Genomic DNA, 18,032 nt, shown 5'->3' with positions numbered 1-18,032 from the left:
AGGGAAAGCTCTTTTTGGCTGGGATTTGGAAATTGACACGTACTTGGCAGTAGCAAGCTAGAAGTCACTGGCTTCTTGCTTTAGAGTTTTTGCCAAAGTAATCCCCAAATGAAATGTCAAGCATCTGATCTCCATGCTTTACTAGAAAATTTAAAATAGTCATTTACATAGAATTTGTGTCTTAAATTCAAGGGTCAAAAAACAAGAAGTCATTAAATGTTTAATTTCAGCAGTTAGTGTTGGCATCACCCTAGAGATACGTTCATTTGAATAATTCTGCTATAGTGTGTGTTAGAGCTGTCTTACAATTTGTATTTAACTGTCAGTCAGCAAAGTCCGTAAATAGCTTTGCAGTGCAAGGCACAGAGGACATCACACTATCTGCAAGTGACATGGCCGACCGATGTCTAAAATCGTCAGAACTTGGGCAGTCTGCACCCTATCCATGAGTTATTGGCTTTGTTCATTTTTCCTTTATAAGTTACTTAAAAGAGAAAATTCTGTGTGGTTTAAGATGTTTACCAAGAAAGAAGTACTCTAATAACCTCGACGTTCCTACTATCAGTGTTTATGAGGGTGCGTCTCCAGTGTACATCTCTGAGCTCTTTCCTTGACGCTGGATTCTCTCAGGGGTCATGGTGTAACAGGGCATCTTCATTTATCATCAGGCCTGTCACCAGGCTACCATCAGGAGCCTACCCTCCCAATGACCTGTACCCGTGCACAGCTCCTTTTCATGTGACATCAGAGTTAATTAAGGTCGGTCAGTGAGAAATCTCCTGCTGACCAAGGAGGTACCTTCCCCCCCACCCCCAAAAATGCTCTACTCCCACACTGCTGTTCTTTTATTGAACGAGTTCAAAAACCACCTCCACAGAGCAGTCTAACAACATGTCATTTCAATTTACCATACAATGTCATGAAAGTTATCTGAGCTGCCTGGAGCAAGGGTCAAGATCTGGTTGACAGGGCACAAGACACGGCTCGGAAAGTATTTACTGGAGAAGTCTGGTAGACCATCATCTGCTGATGCGAAGGGAGAGGAATGGAAGAATGTTCACACCCTAAAAACGCATAAAGATTTCGTCTGTTAGGTGGTGCTTCTCTATCAGTAGCAGGAAAAGCATTACATTTGGAGCAGATCACCCCCTGCCTCTGTTCTACCCAGTGGTACTGTTCCGAAGACTGTGCGCAACTTGACCTGATGCCACCTCGTACAAAAGGGATCGTCATCATCAACAGCCTTCTGCTGTTGCTTCGGTTGATTCACATGGTATTTCAGGCCACAACATATTCATTTTCAGGCTGTGAACACCTAAAGTTCACAATGTATTCAATTTCAAATGTATTTAATTATTTATTTAATGAATTAAATTCATGTAGGTATAATTATTTTGAATCATTTCTCTATATTTGTATATAATTATTTATTTGTAATTTATAATTATTCATAAAAATAAATTAAATAAATAATCTAAATAAAATTATTTAAATGAATTCACAATTCATTATGAATATGTGGAAAGAGATTGTTCAGGAAAGGTACCATTTCCATGAAAACGCATGCACTATTTGAAAGGTTAAATACACATCATTTGGTTTAACGGAAGTAACTGTTTTGTTAATCTTTCAGCACTTGGTACACAATCTTTAGAATCACAGGGCTCTAAAGCAAGGCACTGTGGTCAGTGACAGAATGCTTACAGACATGAGAGCATGTGGCTAGAGCTGCATTAGGAAGGATAGTAGCATTAATAAAATGCTTGAAGTGCCTTAGCATACCCTTCTCATCTCTCATTTTTGTTTAGAAAGCCAAGTTTCAGTTCTGCCAAAGGTACCCTCCATGTTATTTTCAAATAATCAACTATTCCTGAAACTAACATAATGTTGCATATCAACTATACCTCAATTTAAAAAAAAAAAATTTTAATGGTTAAAACCTTCATACAAATGCAAACAAACAGTGATCAGTCTGGAAGCCTAGGACAATGTGTATGCAACCCACAGTTTGAAACCTAAAGTTTTCCCCATTCTGCCTGACATTAGGATTACAGTTTGGTCTACTACCAAATATTTTATCAAATGCTCTGTATCCATTGGTGCTCTTTGCCAAAGGGCCAGGCATCTATGGAGATGATGGGAGCAAGTACCCGAATTTCATGGACATGTTATTTACATTGCGGTACCAGTGGGTTCCATTAGGAAGGAAAGCATCCCAGAGAAGGTGTGAGAAACATTTTATCAATTCAATAGGACCTTGCCATAGAATGGTTAATGCAAAAGGACAGGAAGTGGAACTTTTACACTGTAGCATAGCCACTGCCTATTATATAACACACAAGTAATCTGTAGACGCATACACAGTTCTTTTTGAAGAATGAGTATAACATGGAGTTGTGTGCTGTGATGCTATTGAGTAACCAAAAAGTGCACTGTGCTGAGGTTTTAATTCTGAATCCAAAATAAGGTCTTAAAATGTGCGTGTAATAAAAATAAGGGTAGCAAGCTAGTAGGCAGGCAGGCAGGCAAGAACACCCCTTAACTCTAGCTATCCAACAAGGAAGAGCCAAAAACGTTTCTATAGGTAACCTGTGTTTGGTCTCTTCTTTTCACATATTCTTCAACTTTGTAATCTATTGCAAATAATGACAAATAGCGTTTGCTTTGCGTATAAAAACAGGAGAAATAAAACGAGATTGGCAGGCAGAGTGTGATAAGGTTCTCACGTTAATTGTAGGCTCACGCTGATCCAGTTTATGAAAGCTAAACTACACAGAGAACTTTTTTTTGGAGTGCTTTAAACGGTCTATAAAGGAGGTGCTTTATAAATTCCCTCCCTGAGAGGCAAGTTGAGAGATCTCTGCCTTTGTAACCAATAATATATACAAACCCTCTGACCTCTGAGATTTAAATGGCCAAGTGTGTGCGATGAAGTTATCCATCATAGGGGAATTGAGTTTTTGAAAGCTATGTTAGCATACTTTCGAAGGCTCATTAAAACACTATTCCTGACCATTGTGTTTCTGTTGTCAAAATCAGTTTCCTTCTAAATTAAACAATTTGAAATACAATTGCTTTCATTACGGATATTTTGGAGACTAATCCCGCTTAGACAATGGGAGGGATATGTTGCCCAACCTGTTCTTTTTAATTCTGGCTTCCTTTAACTTTCATGTTTTCTTAAGAGTCACTTAATTTACACAGTAAATATTTGTAATCTTCCTAAAATTTCACAAACTGTTAAAAAATCCTATCTCAAAAGGAATAATGTTCTACAAATTTTGTTGAAAGCCAGGATTCTCGAAGAGAAAGTAATCCACTAAAGGCAGTTTGCTTCCAGCAGAAGTATCTCAATATCTCAATTTTAAAAAATTATTTTTATTAACATATAATGTATTATTTGCCCCAAGGGTACAGGTCTGTGAATCATCAGGCCTACACATTTCACAGCACTCAGTATCTCAATTTTTTTTTGTTTTAATTGCAGGCTCCCTGCTGAGCAGAGAGCCCGATGCGGGGCTTGATCCCAGGACCCTGAGATCATGACCTGAGCCAAAGGCAGAGGCTTAACCCACTGAGCCACCCAGGCACCCCAGTATTTCAATTTTTAAAGAAATAATTTACTGGACGGTTTTCACTCACTTCAGTATGTGATAGCAAGGGCTTCCTTCAAATATCCGTGAATGACTTTAAAGTCATTTATACCCCAAACCGGAAGAATATTAATTCTCAGGGCATTTTTACCCATACACTCTCTTTAGCCTAATCTAGAATTTTGTTTCTAGACTTAGCGGATCTGATATCATCCAAGATATCACACCTCTGATGGAAGAAAAAATAAAACAGAACACCATTTTTTTCTACCAGTTGGCCATCAACCTAAGAGGCTTTAAAATAACTTACAGATCAGCTGACTCTGGAGGACAAGCCCAAAATCAATAAGCAAAAGTTATATAAAACCAGAAGGAAGAACTCTGTAGAAAGGCAGGAAGGTCCCTAGTCCTGGAGCTGTCCCTATAAAGTTAAGCCACCAACTCTCTGAAATGGGACTGAGGCACTGGGTTAAGGGTTGGACTCCCGATGATGATCCCAGGAATATGGGAACTTGTTCCCCTCATTTATCTTTCTTCTCTCTCTTTTACTGCTGGCCAACCCTGGTTTTTCCCCCACTACATCCCCAATAGGACCCCCTTTCTCTCACTCCTCACCTTATAAATTCCTCTGATCTTTAACCTCAGCATTTATTCCTCCATGTAATATTTTCCCCATATATTAAGAGAAGGATACAATGATAAACAAGACACATAAGATTCTTTAAAGTGCTTGTAACTTAAGCTGGATGCCAGATAAAGCAACAGGTAAATGTAGACATAAATAATTTCCTACTTACAAATTACTTTCTATATAGACATAAAATTACATTAGCCTTATGTCTATCACAACAAAGCACCAGATGTAGGGAAGCTAGCCCAGCCCAGAGAGTGAAGGACGTTCTCACAGAAGAATAATGTTGAAGGGAAGACCCGAAGAATGAGGGTGTACTGGGTAAAGGAAACACTTGGTTCTCTTTTCTTTCTCTTTCCAAGACTTCCAAACCTTCAAACCCTCTAACGCTTCATCGTTACTTTTAGCCAACTCTTTTCCTCTACCAACTACCCTTGACTCTCTTGCCCGTACAACTCTGCTTTCCTTGACCTCTTTGCTGAGAGGCAATGCCCCAGTTTGCATATTTTTTAAAATGGGAGATTTATTTGACTTTACTTGCCACTAGAATAAAAGCCACAGAAGAACATACTGTAGAAGATCTGCCCAGGTCATGCTGTGTTTTGGAAATCATGGAAGAGGCCTCGGATGGAAGTAAGGCAATGACAGGAAAAGAAGAAAATGATGAGTTTTCATTTGCTTGATTACACTAGCCAGGACTGAACTTGTCCCTCCTCTTCAACCCTCTCATCTTCCTAGCTTACCCTGGGGATGGTGCAGAGCCAAGAGGAAATAGTTTCCAACCCAAATGTCTTTATCCAAGATGGCAAAAACAATAGCAGGGGCAGTAACATCACCTAATATCTTTAGGCTGAATTGGCGTACCTAGAAATTCAGGTTCGTAACCAATGGTCTATCTTCTGTGCTGTTTGGGAACCTTGACCAGCTAAGAATTTCCCAACAGGAGGGCTCATCTAAGGAAAAGATCTCTGGGGAACCATTTCTCTAGGGCTGGGCAACTTCCATCCTCATTTTGAATCCTAAGTCTAGATTCAATTCAGGAGAACATGGCCAGCTCAGCCAAAGACAAGAAAGGGGTCAATGGAATCAGAGAATGCCCGCAGGGAAGGAACAGAACATTACAGATGTGCTGGGAGACTGACTGCCTGCTCTTGGGCATATTTTTGCCAACCTCCTTCACCCACACTCCCACGTAGGTTCTTAGAAAGTGAACCAATGTGGAACCATGACTCCTACAAGGGCCTCTAAGAACCGGAGGAATGGCTAGGTTATAGTTTCAGTCAGCTCAACCAGCATTTACTGAGTGACTGCTGTGTACCAGCTACTGTACTGGATTCAGAGCTGGGAAGGTGAATCAGAAACAAGCACTTCCTTTTGAAGGGCTCTCAGCTCTGAGCAGTCTCTTAGGTCATGAGTCATCTAGAAGTAGATAAGGTGAATACGAAGAAATGTAGAAGATTATCTAAGTCAACAAACAGAGATCACCTCATAACTATGTATTGCTTGTTTTCAAAGACATATTTCTGAGGGAGTCATAAGTTCTTCACTAACTTGAGTGATTCACTTCGGTAAAATTCAGTTAATGTCACAAACTAAAACACGTATTCGATGACAAATATACAGCACAACGAACACAACTGTGTTTATATCTTGAAATAAAATATAATGGGGTAATTGATGATAACTGAGCACCTTTTAAGTGAATATGTTAAAATGTTCTAAAATAAAATAGTCTTCAAAAAGAAATCGTCTTCTGCGCATGCCTGAATTCAGACAGTCGTACCTAAACCTAGAATGACTGGTTATGAAACAGGCAACAGGAGAATCAAATTTGTTATGATCCATGCTTTTCCTGATGAAATCACGGCAGAAAGTATAGCATTCCAAAACATTCTAAGGAAATATATTTCTTAAAAAAACTTTCCCATCCCAAGTTTGTCCGTAACACTATCCTGAAATGGTGAGCGAGTTATTCCAGAAAGGCAATCCTATTCCCATCTGCTTGGACTGGGCTTTACATCCAAAACAACTCTACCTCAACATTTTGGAATTTCACTGCTCTTAAAAAGAGATAACCAGATATAGAATTCCTAAGTTCAATGTCAGTCGAGACAGACTAAGGTGAGATAGAAATTCCTGAAAATAGGCATTTGTGTGAGGTTCCTGAATTTCCCGTTTGCCTTCCAGGTGACTCTGTGTGACAAAGACTTTGCATAAGCTATTTCTCCTTTACCAGTTTTGAGGACAGGGAACGGGATAGGAGAGTGTGTGATAGAACCACTGCCAATAGCCTATGCAAAGTATTCGGCAATTTGTACATCAAGGACGTGCATCAAATATTCTCTAACCCTCCAGAAGTTATAGGTACACAAGGTCCATCCTGGGACCATAGGATTGCTCAATTCCCATGCAATTTTTCCTTTTCTCTAGTTCCAGCAGAATTCCCTATGGAAAAGATTTCAAAGCTATAAACATTTCCAAAGAACATTGAACAAAAATGTGATCTAGCAGGAGACATTAAGTGGAAAGGAGAGTTAAACAATGTTTTCCAAAAAGAAAACAATACCATTAATCACAGGCAAAATGCCATAACGAGAGTTTACACTGCCTTCTCAAATTATTTGTAATCTCCTCTAATATAATGCTGCCTTTCCAAGTGTTTACATCTACTTTTGGTTGCTCTAAGGCCAACTCAGAAAAAGGAAACAATAATAAAAAAATCAAACGGTATATATATCACTAGTCCTTACAATTCCCATCCAAGGCATATATCCATTGGACGACATTTTCCACTGTTGGCTTAGAACAAACGATAAAAGGTGGCATGACAGGGTTTTTCTTAGATTTGGATGAACACAGCCATATTCTGGTGGACTGGAAAATTGTCCCTCTCCAAGTAACTGATCAAGGAAGAAGTAAAACGCTTTTTCCTCTTTTCTCGACTTCTTGCAGGTTTGGATATCTGAAAGGAACGATCTAGCAGAGGAGGAGAGAGCCAAGGCACGACAGGGCTTGAAAGAAATGCTTCCATTTTGGGGGCGCCTGGGTGGCTCAGTGGGTTAAAGCCTCTGCCTTCACAAGAAGGCAGAGAGGCAGGCAGAGAGAGAGGGGGAAGCAGGCCCCCTGCTGAACAGAGAGCCGATGTGGGTCTCGATCCCAGGACCCTGGGATCATGACCTGAGCCGAAGGCAGAGGCTTAACCCACTGAGCCACCCAGGTGTCCCTAAAATATTCTTAAGAAACACACAAGAAGGCGCTCCTGGGTGGTTTCATCGGTTAAGTGCCTGACTCTAGGTTTTGGCTCAGGTCATGATCTCAAGGTCATGAGATCAAGCCCTGTGCCAGGCTCCCCACTCGGTGCAGAGTCTGCTTGAGTTTCTTTCTCCCTCTCTCTCAGCCTCTCCCCACTGCTTTCTCTCTCTGAAATAAATAAATCTTTAAAAAAAATTCTTATTGACATTGGGGATCCTTTTCGGACATGAATTTTTTTGGAAGGTCCTGGATCAGAAAACCCACGTGGTCACAATCCCATCTTTTTTTTTTTTTTTTTAAGATTTTATTTATTTATTTGATAGAGATCACAAGTAGGCAGAGAGGCAGGCAGGGAGAGAGGAAGGGAAGCAGGCTCCCCGCTGAGCAGAGAGCCCAATTCGGGACTCGATCCCAGGACCCTGAGACCATGACCCAAGCGGAAGGCAGAGGGTTTAACCCACTGAGCCACCCAAGCGCACCCAGAATCCCATCTTGATGGAGACTTCACTGGAGACATGCAACAGTGGAACTTCCCAAGGCCGCTTCAGGCTGGAGTAGCAGCGGCATCTCACATTCTTGGGAGATGGCAAAACTCCAAGGGGAGAGAGTTTTGAAAGAAGGGGAAGACCGGCACATTCCCATCAATACTCTTTTCTTTCTCCCGTTTTCATTTAGGCATGGCAGGTGGAGGGGGTCTGGGAGTCAGGCACGGCAGACCGGAATAATTCCAGCTTTACTTACCACTTCTGCGGTCGGAGGGCAAATCCTGATTTCTCCATGTTTGAGAGAACTGTACCTACCTCTTGGGACTGAGTCAAATCCTATAGGTAAGTCAAAGGGCCTGACGACCCTCGGGGGTTAGTGTCCTCCTTCCTCCTTTCCTCAAAGCATACAGCCTCCCCACATCGTCCAGAAGGTGTTCCATCGAAGATCCTCTGATATGAGTACAAGGAAGCTGTGGGGCTGCTCACCTCAGAGATGACGCCTGCTATGCTCCCTTGCTGGGACCACAGCACCCATCAGAGGCCAGCAGCTCCAACAAGACACGATACCTTAACCATGACCGATGTCCCCTAGTCGTAAGATTTATGAAATGGAAGCTCTTCCAGGGGGCCAGCTGCCTCAATCACAGGTAGCGTTTAGAAGGGCCAAGGAATTGTTCACTTTTTTCTTGGCCAGGTGCCGGCCTAAGAGCTCGACTGAAAAGAAAAAGCTACCAGTGCTGACAGTCGGGGGTGGGGGAGGGGACTGGAAAACACTGCCACCACATCGCACAGCTACTGTCTTCAAGAGAGGAGCCCTTTTCCTCAGCCCTTGACTTTGGGTTAGGACCTGCTTTTACCAATTGGATGTGGAGGAATAGTGTCGTGGGAGAGGCCAAGTCCAGGCGTCCAAGGGCCTGGAGGCTTCCACAGTCACCCTCCTGGACCGCCCCTGCTTCTGAGTTAAGAAGTCTGAGCTACACTACTGAGTGGCCAAATGCCGGGTGTGGAGGGATACCCGGGGATGGCGGGCACCTAAGTCCCAGGGGCAATGCCAGCTGACGGACAGCGGCATGAGGGAGCCAGAGGAGACCCGCCCAAATTCCTTACCTACAGACTCAGGCAGGCATAATGATTTATTGTTGAAGGCCATTAGTTTTGGGGCAACCTATTACAAGGCAGCAGATGACGAATGCCTCCGTGACTCAGCCCCCCAGACTGTGATTCAGTGGTGAGAGTGCGTGAAAGATCTGTTCCTTCTATATCTGAGCATCGAGTGCGCAAATGGAGCACATATGGCACATATGCCATTCGGCCTCGAAGGCCCCATAGGTACCCTGACATGCTCTCAGGGACGCAGCTGGGATTGTTGATATTCAATAACCCAGCACATGGTTCGGCATGAGGGGAGGCCAGCTCTCTTTCCAGACAAGCATCGACTCCTCTCACCGAGGGGGACAGACCCCTGGTGCGCCATGAATGTCAGCAGAACCAACAGGCAGAATTCAGCCACCCAAGTTGGGGGACACCGATTCCCAGCAAAGGAAATATAGGCCAAGGAGCTCAGTTACGGGGGCAGAGCCCCACAAGGCTTCCAGCCGCACGCATTGTGTGGGATCCCGGAGGGCAGCAAGGCAGGTCTGAGGTACGCGGGCGCCCTGGACAGGTCAATGGCACGGCACCTTCCAACAGGACTCTGCAGACATTTACCAGTGTTTATCTGGAGGAAAGCCTGTGTGCTCTGAGGTGTCAGGCAGAGGAAGGCTACGATTAGCTCTGTAATTCGGTTCCGGCTCCTAACTCACCCCACCCCCACCCAGCAAGAGGATCGAGCTTTCCTCGAAAGGCAATCTCGCCCCCTCTCTTGGTTGCATGCTCCAAGCATTTGATCCTAATATTCCTTCTGTCATGCTACTAACACATACTCCTCCTGGCAAGAATTCTTGTAAATGGCTTCCTCTACCATGTTCTACGTCTAGTGATGACTTGGAGCCTTTTACGGATTGGCACATGGGTCTCCCAGGTGGCCAGGCCTCTCCAACCAGCCCCTAGGGCAGTGGCTCTCCCACTGTGGTCTCTGAATTGGGCACACCAGCCACCCATGGGAACCTGTTCGAAATGCAAATTCTCGGCCCCGCCCTAGGCCTACCGCATCAGAAACGCTGGGGTGGGGCCCAAGACTGTCGTGCAGCAAGCTCTCCAGGTGATTGGGATCTATGATAAAATATGAGGTTCTTAAGCCCCGGGCCGCCCACTGAAATCACCTGGGAGCTTTAAAAATCACTGATGCCTGGCTCCCACTCAGGGGATTGTGATTAAATTGGTGAGGGGTGCAGCCAGGGCAAGGGATGTTTCAAAGCTCCCCAGATGATTCTAATGTAGAACCAACGCTGGGGACCATGACCCTAGCCAAACGCAAAGGGCTTCACAGAAATCAACTGGCAGATTAATTACTAATCAGGGTTTTGCTAAAGGTGGCCTTGAGTTTAAGTGGTTTCATATTTGTGTATAACGAAAGCAAAGGCTTTTCCTTTATATAAAAAGGCTCACTTCGAGCCCCTTTCAACAGGAGCATCTGATCATTGTTTTAGCTTGGCTTGTGGGGACCACATGGGTGGGTCTGCGGCTTGGAAGGAAATTCATTCACACTCCATCAGTTAAATAGGTTAGAAGACCAGTCGGAGGAAAAGTGCCTGTAGGCACTGTGGTAATCTGTGAAAAGACAAAGGCATTTGCCAAGATTTGCGATAGGAGACAAGGAAGAATGAATACAAACACACTGCCTCCCTGACCACTAAGATTCCAGAGGACACTTACCTTTGTTGCATAATGTCACCAACTAATTTTGTTCTGAAAGCAAATACCTCATAAAACTTTTACTTATGGTTGAAACCTGTTTAATGCCAGTTTTACTTTTTTTTTTTTTTTTTTTTACTTTTTTTTTCACCAAGTCTGTTATTTTCTAACAGACAATCATGCCACCCATGATTTGGTTAACCATGGTATCCTTCAAGACCATCTCTGTTTCCTTGGATTACAGGTCCAAGCCACATCTAAGATTTTATAAAAAGAATCTTCAAGAAGGACACAGGTCTCCCAGGAGAAGACGGGGCACAAGCATAATGCAGGAGCCAGAAGAGGCTCCTGGCTGGCCCGGGTCTAGTCCCTTAGCTATCTTTTTTTTAGAATAAAGATGAAAAGGAATTAGATCCTGACACCAGAGCTAAGAATCCTTTGCTAAAATCTGTGCTTCTCCATTTTTAATGTGCAAAGAACATGTCAGTGGACTTTATTAATACACACGCTCTCTGATTCATTAAGTTCCTGGGGGCTGCTGCTGCTACACCATGGAATACAGTTTGAGAAGCTTGTTTTGGATAATTTTGTGGGCATGTTCAGAGTGTGGGGTGGGGGTGGTGGAAGGAAGGGACCACCAAGGTCCCCAATCATGGGATTCAGGTTTTTTAGAAGAACAGGTCTCACACCTTCCTAGTAGAGTGGTCCAGCCAGGAACAAACTTGCATGAAGGGTCAAGAAGAGCCCATCCCATGGAAAGAGGAACTCCGGCAGACTAGCCTGGTCCCATAGCAAATGGCCCTAATGGAAACGGAGCATCGGGGCTGAGTGTGGCCAGGTCTCTGTCATTGGGTTTATATCACTGCCCAGCACCCATGGACTCAGGTTTGAGTCTATGAATGGATGAGTAAGGCAAACCATAAAATCTGAGAGCATTATTGCTTCTAAAAAATTGTATAATATGCTGCTGGGCAAAACTGCAGTGCTACCGTCAACAGAGGCTATGCCAGAACTTCTGTGTAGACTGAAATCCAGCTTTGGTGGCTTCGAGTCCCCAGTGAAGCATCAGGACAGAAAAGGAGAGGATTACAGAAGAGAGGGATCTCGGAGGTTGAAGATCCTAGCTGATTTCCTACATCTTAGCCACTTGCCAAAATGTCATCATTGCAGACCAACATTATCTCTTGGGAGCAAGCCTTCTAAGGAATCCGCTGTAACTGAGGCCAACTGGACAGACGGGAGCACATTAATATAAAGGGATAAATTCATATCTGGCCCTGAGAGCTTTCTTCCTGGAAATGGTAGCGTGGCGACACCACTGATTCATTCCAGCACGTACCGAGGGCCTCTGTGCTGGGCATATGCACCAGGTGCCGGGGATCAGAGAGCAAGGGGATGAAATAGTAACGATGCAAGGTGAAAACAACTAGAAAGGGGTACGCATAAGGGTTCTATAGAGGAGGTACCTACAGGAGCAGAAGAAACCACAGATTCCGCCTGCAGCTATAAGGAGGAACTCAAAAAAATGGTGACTGCGGAGCTTTGAAAGGCTTTTGAAGGCAGGGGAGGAGGAAATGCAGAAGAGGGAAAGGGTCTTGAAGAAAAAGGGCATGAACACGGAGTGATGAATGCACAAGGCCCATCCTAAGAATGGTGAGTAATTTCTTTGACTGGGGAAGGGCTTGCGTAGCTGGGTCACACGGTGCGTGGGGGGAAGTGATGAGAAACGAGGCTAGTCATGTAGGCTACAACTATTTAAACCACAGCAGTTCAAAAGAAGGGTCACAAGGAGAACCAATCTGCTCACCAAATCTGTCAGTGCACTGCTAAGCAGCCGTAATTTTGGTATTCTCAATCTCAAACCCCTTGTGGGCTATAAGAAAATAGAAGAAAATTCCACATTTGAGAAAGATCCTGACATTTAAAAAGAAACGTGAGCGCTGTAATAATGTCCTTCAGCAAATGTTTGAACATCTCTACCCTGATTGGGGTAGAGGAAAGACAGAAATGAAGAAAAAGTATTATCTGTACTGGGACCATCAGATTCTATGCCTGGGTCTGCCACCAGCCAGCTACTGAACTGGCGGGGCAGGGGTGGGGGGTGGGGGCAACACTATTCTGGGTGGGTTTTCTCATCTCTGAAATGAGTATGTTGGATCTATGAGGTTCCATCTAGCCCTCACAACCTGTACGTCTGAGAGACAAGATCAGGTCTCGCAAGGAGCTCAAAATCAAGGAAAGGAGCAAGAATCAGATATGGCTCTCAGGCATCCAGCTTACTGAGACTGATGGGAAATCCCCAGGAATTCTTGACATCCCCCCACATCCGCCCCAGGAGCAATGCAGGAAATCTAGTCCACTATCTTCAGCAGACTCAATGGAACCATTTCCTTAATGAAACCCCCCTGCAGTCCCAGATGCTAAGCCAGAGGCTTTCCTCTCAATCCTTCCCTCAATTACCCCATTCCTCCCATTTCCTTCCCCTCCCTCAATCTGGTATAAAATCCAGTAATGTCATCAGCAGCATGCAATTTCCAAGGCACCCAAGTGTGTGAGGAATCAACAATGATCCTGGAAAGCATTTGGCAAGAGATCTTGTCATTCCTTACAAGCCTCACCAGTATACTAAGACCAGTGGAATGGAAGGGACTATCCTCTTCTATTAAATTATTTAAAGCAATGCAACAGATGCTTTTAATGCTTTTAACCAGTCCTCATAATATATTTTTGTTTAAAAAAAAATTAGGTCTGGTGTCGTTTCACAGTCCCTCCTCTCCTCTCCACAATGACCAATACTCTGAAAGGTTGTATTTACTTGATATCCAATAAACTCCCAACCGTGCAACTGCACCAAAAACCCAACGCCAGCAAGCTTTGCATTTAACACCCAAGTGCCAAGAGAGCTTCTTTCGCTTTCTCTCCATTCTTATGCCCACTCGCATACACATCTCAGTTTGTTCTTGCTTTGCAGAGCTTCCCAACCCCAGGGTAAACAGCAGGCACAACCCTGAAATAGGTTGGCTAACCTTCCTTCAGGACACTGCATTTTTTTTCCCTTGGTAATTATAAAACCCATTTTTTGGCAACATATTTTCAACTGCTATATTACACACATTCAAAGTAGATTTAGAATGTCTCAATACATTTGGTAAGAACAAAGTGATTATTTGGTTGCTTCTAAAAGATCATATAAAATAGGTCCAATTTTAAATAAGAGGCTTAGCGTCCCTGTGGCAATCTGAAATTTTTTAAATGAAGTTATTTTTGAATCAAATATGTGAGAATTAACTTAAACAAACAAACAAGAAATTCTTCTGAGTTTAAAATGACTGATGGCCTTTTAGAAGAGGTAATGTAACCAGAGTCAGAGAGTAGAGTTTAGTTCGCAGAGTTAAGGATTCTGTTTGGAAAAAGAAAAAAAAAAAAGCCTATGATTACCACTGGTTCAGACAACCTAACAGCTTAGCTCTTGCAACACATTAAAGAACTAGTTAATCAGCTGGTGGATGAAAAAGAAAATGCAATGTGATTATTGATAGCAGGTGCTCTGGTATTACCGGGCTTATCATCCATTTTACATGCAAATGTGTAAGGGCAGGAGAGAAAGGGACACACCGTGTTCAGCCTACTCCTTGGAACCATTCACTGAGTCTTAATTGGGAAGGTGCATTAGAAGTAGGTATCTATTCTAACTTCTGACTTTCACAGTGAAAACGAAAAATCCAGTTAGAGATCCTCAGGGAAGAAACTGGCGAGCCTGTTATAGAATTTTCAACAGGGAAAGAAAAAAACTTAAAATAACAATAAACAAATAAGGTAAAAATATTAAGGAATAGACCAGGTGACCACCTGTAGTCCATTGGCAACAGGACTCATCAGGGGGGAACCTCCCCACGTGGACTGCCAGAAGTGCTAACTGATTAAGAATACAAATATGCAATATGGAAAATCACTACCAAAAAAGTATAGCTTCCTAAACCTTCGAGAAAACAACAAAAATTGCCATGTAAAATTAGCTTTACTACGAAAGATTTATTACATTGTATTTGGAAGTGAGTATTATTTTCAGGCACATTTCAACTTCGTATTATTAATGTAGATTTCCCTCATAAGATTCAGAAGTCATACATTTCCAGTTAGTTAGTTGTAAATATCAGCTGCTCAAAAACCCCCAAAAGATGGAGACAGGAAAAAGGGGCCCATGGCTTTAATCATGGACATGGTGCCTTAAAAGTAAGAAAACGAGACTTTGAGCAGAGTAAGGGAGGTATTCTTTTTAGAGGGAAAGATCGCAATACAGAGGACTTGAAAATACCCAAATTACTGTCATCTTTTAATTTCTCAGGAGATTTGGAAGAAGGTAAATGTAATCTTTAAGGGGGAAATGCATTATCTTTCTGTCTGAGCTTCTGGTTATTTTATATCTCAGTGCATGCACACACCTTCACACACACACTCAAAATATTAATAACTCACAAATATTCAAAGGCACCTGAAAGTGAGCAGACTCCTGATAAATCCACAGAGCAGAAACTTGGCCTCTTTCTGGACACCACTTCCAGGAGAAGCAGCCCCTCACAGCCCCTCAGTTTAGTCTGAAAGCCCTGATGCAATTTACAAAGTAGGCAGCTGACTGTTGTTCTGTGGGTTCTCTGTTAACCAGCCACAAGCCTGTGGTTTACAAAGCCATGCTTCAAGAATTACACCCCGGACCACTGATAACAACAGTTCCTAACCCAGCAGGTAAGGAGGTTCTCACCTTGCTAATGTTTTGCCTTGCTTTCTTGTAAAAACACATACACAATTTTTTAAAAAATCAAACAAGAGTCTCAACGTTTCTGCCTCATTTAAGGGAAATAAAATCTAAAAGAAATCTCAAGAGAATCTTACTCAGGTTTCTAGAAAGCTTGCACCGATCTAAATTGGTCCTCATCACCAACAGAACTATACTTCACTGGTCAACCACGTTTTTGAAACAAAAGTAAAGATGTATTTGTATGAAGCAGAAAAGCCAGTGAAACATATACTTTTCCCTTCATTGGATTCGCAGGAATTAACCTACATTTACCTTTACAGAACAGGTGAATGGACTTCAGAAGTTACTTCAGTGCTCTGAACAACTATACTTCAATATAGGTGACTTTTCAAAACAAAAAAAAAAGTTTTTTGAAGATGAAAGGCAATATTTCCTATAATATAGCTATGTTACCGACTTCCCCAACTTACAGCGAGTTCCCAGACATGAGGGCTTCGCCTACCTTTCAGCTTAATGGTTTTGCCAACCTAATCGGAACTATTGTTTTTTAGAAACCGAGGATCTAATTAGTCTTCCCACTGAGAAAGAATGTTTTTTAACAGTTACTGCTTTTGGGGTTTAACAAGCATTTAAAAAAAAATTCGCTCAACCCTACTTTTTCCTTCTCTGGAATTACTGCAATAACTTGTTTATGTTACTGTACTTTATTTCCTATTTTACCTTTTCTCCAGAAATACGGCTCTCCGCGCCCATGGGACTGAACCGGAGGGCTTGGCCACTCAGCCCCAATGGGCAGAAAAGGCAAATCTGGGCCGCGAAGTCCCCTCGGGCTTTGACGCCCTGGTGCGGGGCAACCTCCACACTACAGCGATATAACCTCCGGGGCCCCGGACGGTTCTGCCGCGCGTTTCTCGAATTCCCAGCAAAGGGGCGGACCTCGCCGATTCCTCAAACTGCATCTTTTGGTCCAAATCGTCCTCTCTCTTCTCTGGGAATTTAAAGACTAGGCCTGCAATTCCGAAACTTAACGGTATTTGGGTTCTCCACTACCCTGGTCAGGTTCACTCAGGTCGGCGACCTGGGCTGGACCGGCCGCAGAGGCCCCACCCGGGTGGCTGCGCTCAGCGCGCTCTGCCCGGCGGTCGGCCAGCGGCGGGGAGGAGCAGAAGCTGCTGGAAAGTTCCTGGGGGCAATCGGGGCAGGGGACCCGAAGTGGGTCGAAGGACACCAGCTTTTTGCCCTCTCCTGGGATCTGTCGGCTACCGGCAGGCACGCGACCCCTCCCGAAGGGGCTCTCCTCCTCCCCTCTGGGGGCACGACGTCGTGGCCGGTGCCCAACCTCGCCAACGCCCGGGCCTCAGCCCAGCCCCCAGGCAGTGTGGCGGGCTTTCTAGAAGCCGCTGCTCCGGGCTCCCGTGGGCCCTACCGACCCGCGCCAGGCCGCCGGGGAGCAGGCTGTGGGGGTCAGGCAGGTCCGGGCGCGCGGTGCTCCCAGCGTCCGGGAGGGGAGAGCCGACTCGGCAGCTGGGCAAAGAGGCTCGGCCGCTGCAGCCGCAAAGGGGCAGCCCCAGGGCGGACCCGAGCGCGGCGCCGGCAGCCCTTCAGAGCGCCGATGCCCGCGGACCTCCGCCGGCGACTCTCCGAGACGCCTGCACTGCCTGCCCAACGGAAGAGAAGGGAAGGGCGCCGCGGCCCCAGGCGTGCCCACGACAACTAGCGTCCCAGGCTCCCAGCGAGGCTCGGTCCTCGCGGCTGCAGCTTCACCTCCCCGCGTGCACCCGGCCCCAGCCCCAAGGGTGTGCCCGCCCGCCGCCCCATGCGGGCCCCGCGTGGGCCTCTGGTCCCAACCTCGCCTCACCTGTAAGCAGCAGACCGCCAAGCAGCGCGCACAGCAGGAGCCCGGTGTCCCAGCAGCTGACCATGGTGAGCGCGACGCGGCCTGCTTGCCCGCTCCCCGCGCCGCTCGCGGGCCAAAGACCCACAGCCGCCCGAATCTGCCTCCTCGCGCTCCGGCCCTCCGCCGCGAGCGCCCCTCTCCGCGGCTCCAACAAGGGGGACAACCACTTCCCCGGATAATCCTCGCAGCTCGGCGTCCTCTGGCCGCTGCGCTCCACTCCCGGAGCCCGCTCCGAGCCGCCGCTGCCGCTGCCGCTGCCGCCGCCGGGGAGGAGCCGCGAGGAGTGTCTGCCCGGCGCGCTCCGAGCCTTCAGCGGACCTCGATTAAGAGGAGCCGAGGGCGGGGGCGATTTATAAACTTTCCCCAGCCCACTTCCTACCCCGGCACCTCCTTCCAGTGACGTCAAGGGGTCCCCCACCCCTCATCCGCCTCCCCACCTACCCTCTTCCTCCGGGACCTGATTCCCTACGGCTCTCGAGAGGGGCGGGGGCTGCCGGGGGGGGGGGGTAGTTGGGGGCCGAGCGTGCGTCTGGACCGAGCGCGAGCGCTCGTGGGGAGGCGCTGGCTACTCAGCCCGCAGGCGGCCCCGGCAGGTTCAGGGTCCTTGCTCCCGGCCCTCTGCCTG

At 45.5% G+C, this 18,032-nt stretch overlaps 1 protein-coding gene across 1 annotated transcript in view; it reads right to left on the bottom strand.

Annotated features, from left to right (window-relative positions):
- FLT1 (fms related receptor tyrosine kinase 1) overlaps positions 1-17,805 on the bottom strand; it is a 179,219-nt gene extending 161,414 nt beyond the window's left edge. Inside the window, exon 1 of the mRNA XM_080797935.1 lies at positions 17,369-17,805. Coding sequence (XP_080654061.1) covers positions 17,369-17,432 — 64 coding nt within the window. The 5' untranslated portion in view covers positions 17,433-17,805. The remainder of the gene's footprint in view (positions 1-17,368) is intronic.
- Positions 17,806-18,032: the final 227 nt, after the last annotated feature.

Source organism: Martes martes (assembly GCF_963455335.1).
Source record: "Martes martes genome assembly, chromosome: 3".
Classification (NCBI taxonomy): domain Eukaryota; kingdom Metazoa; phylum Chordata; class Mammalia; order Carnivora; family Mustelidae; genus Martes; species Martes martes.
This window is presented reverse-complemented; position numbering and strand designations above follow the sequence as displayed.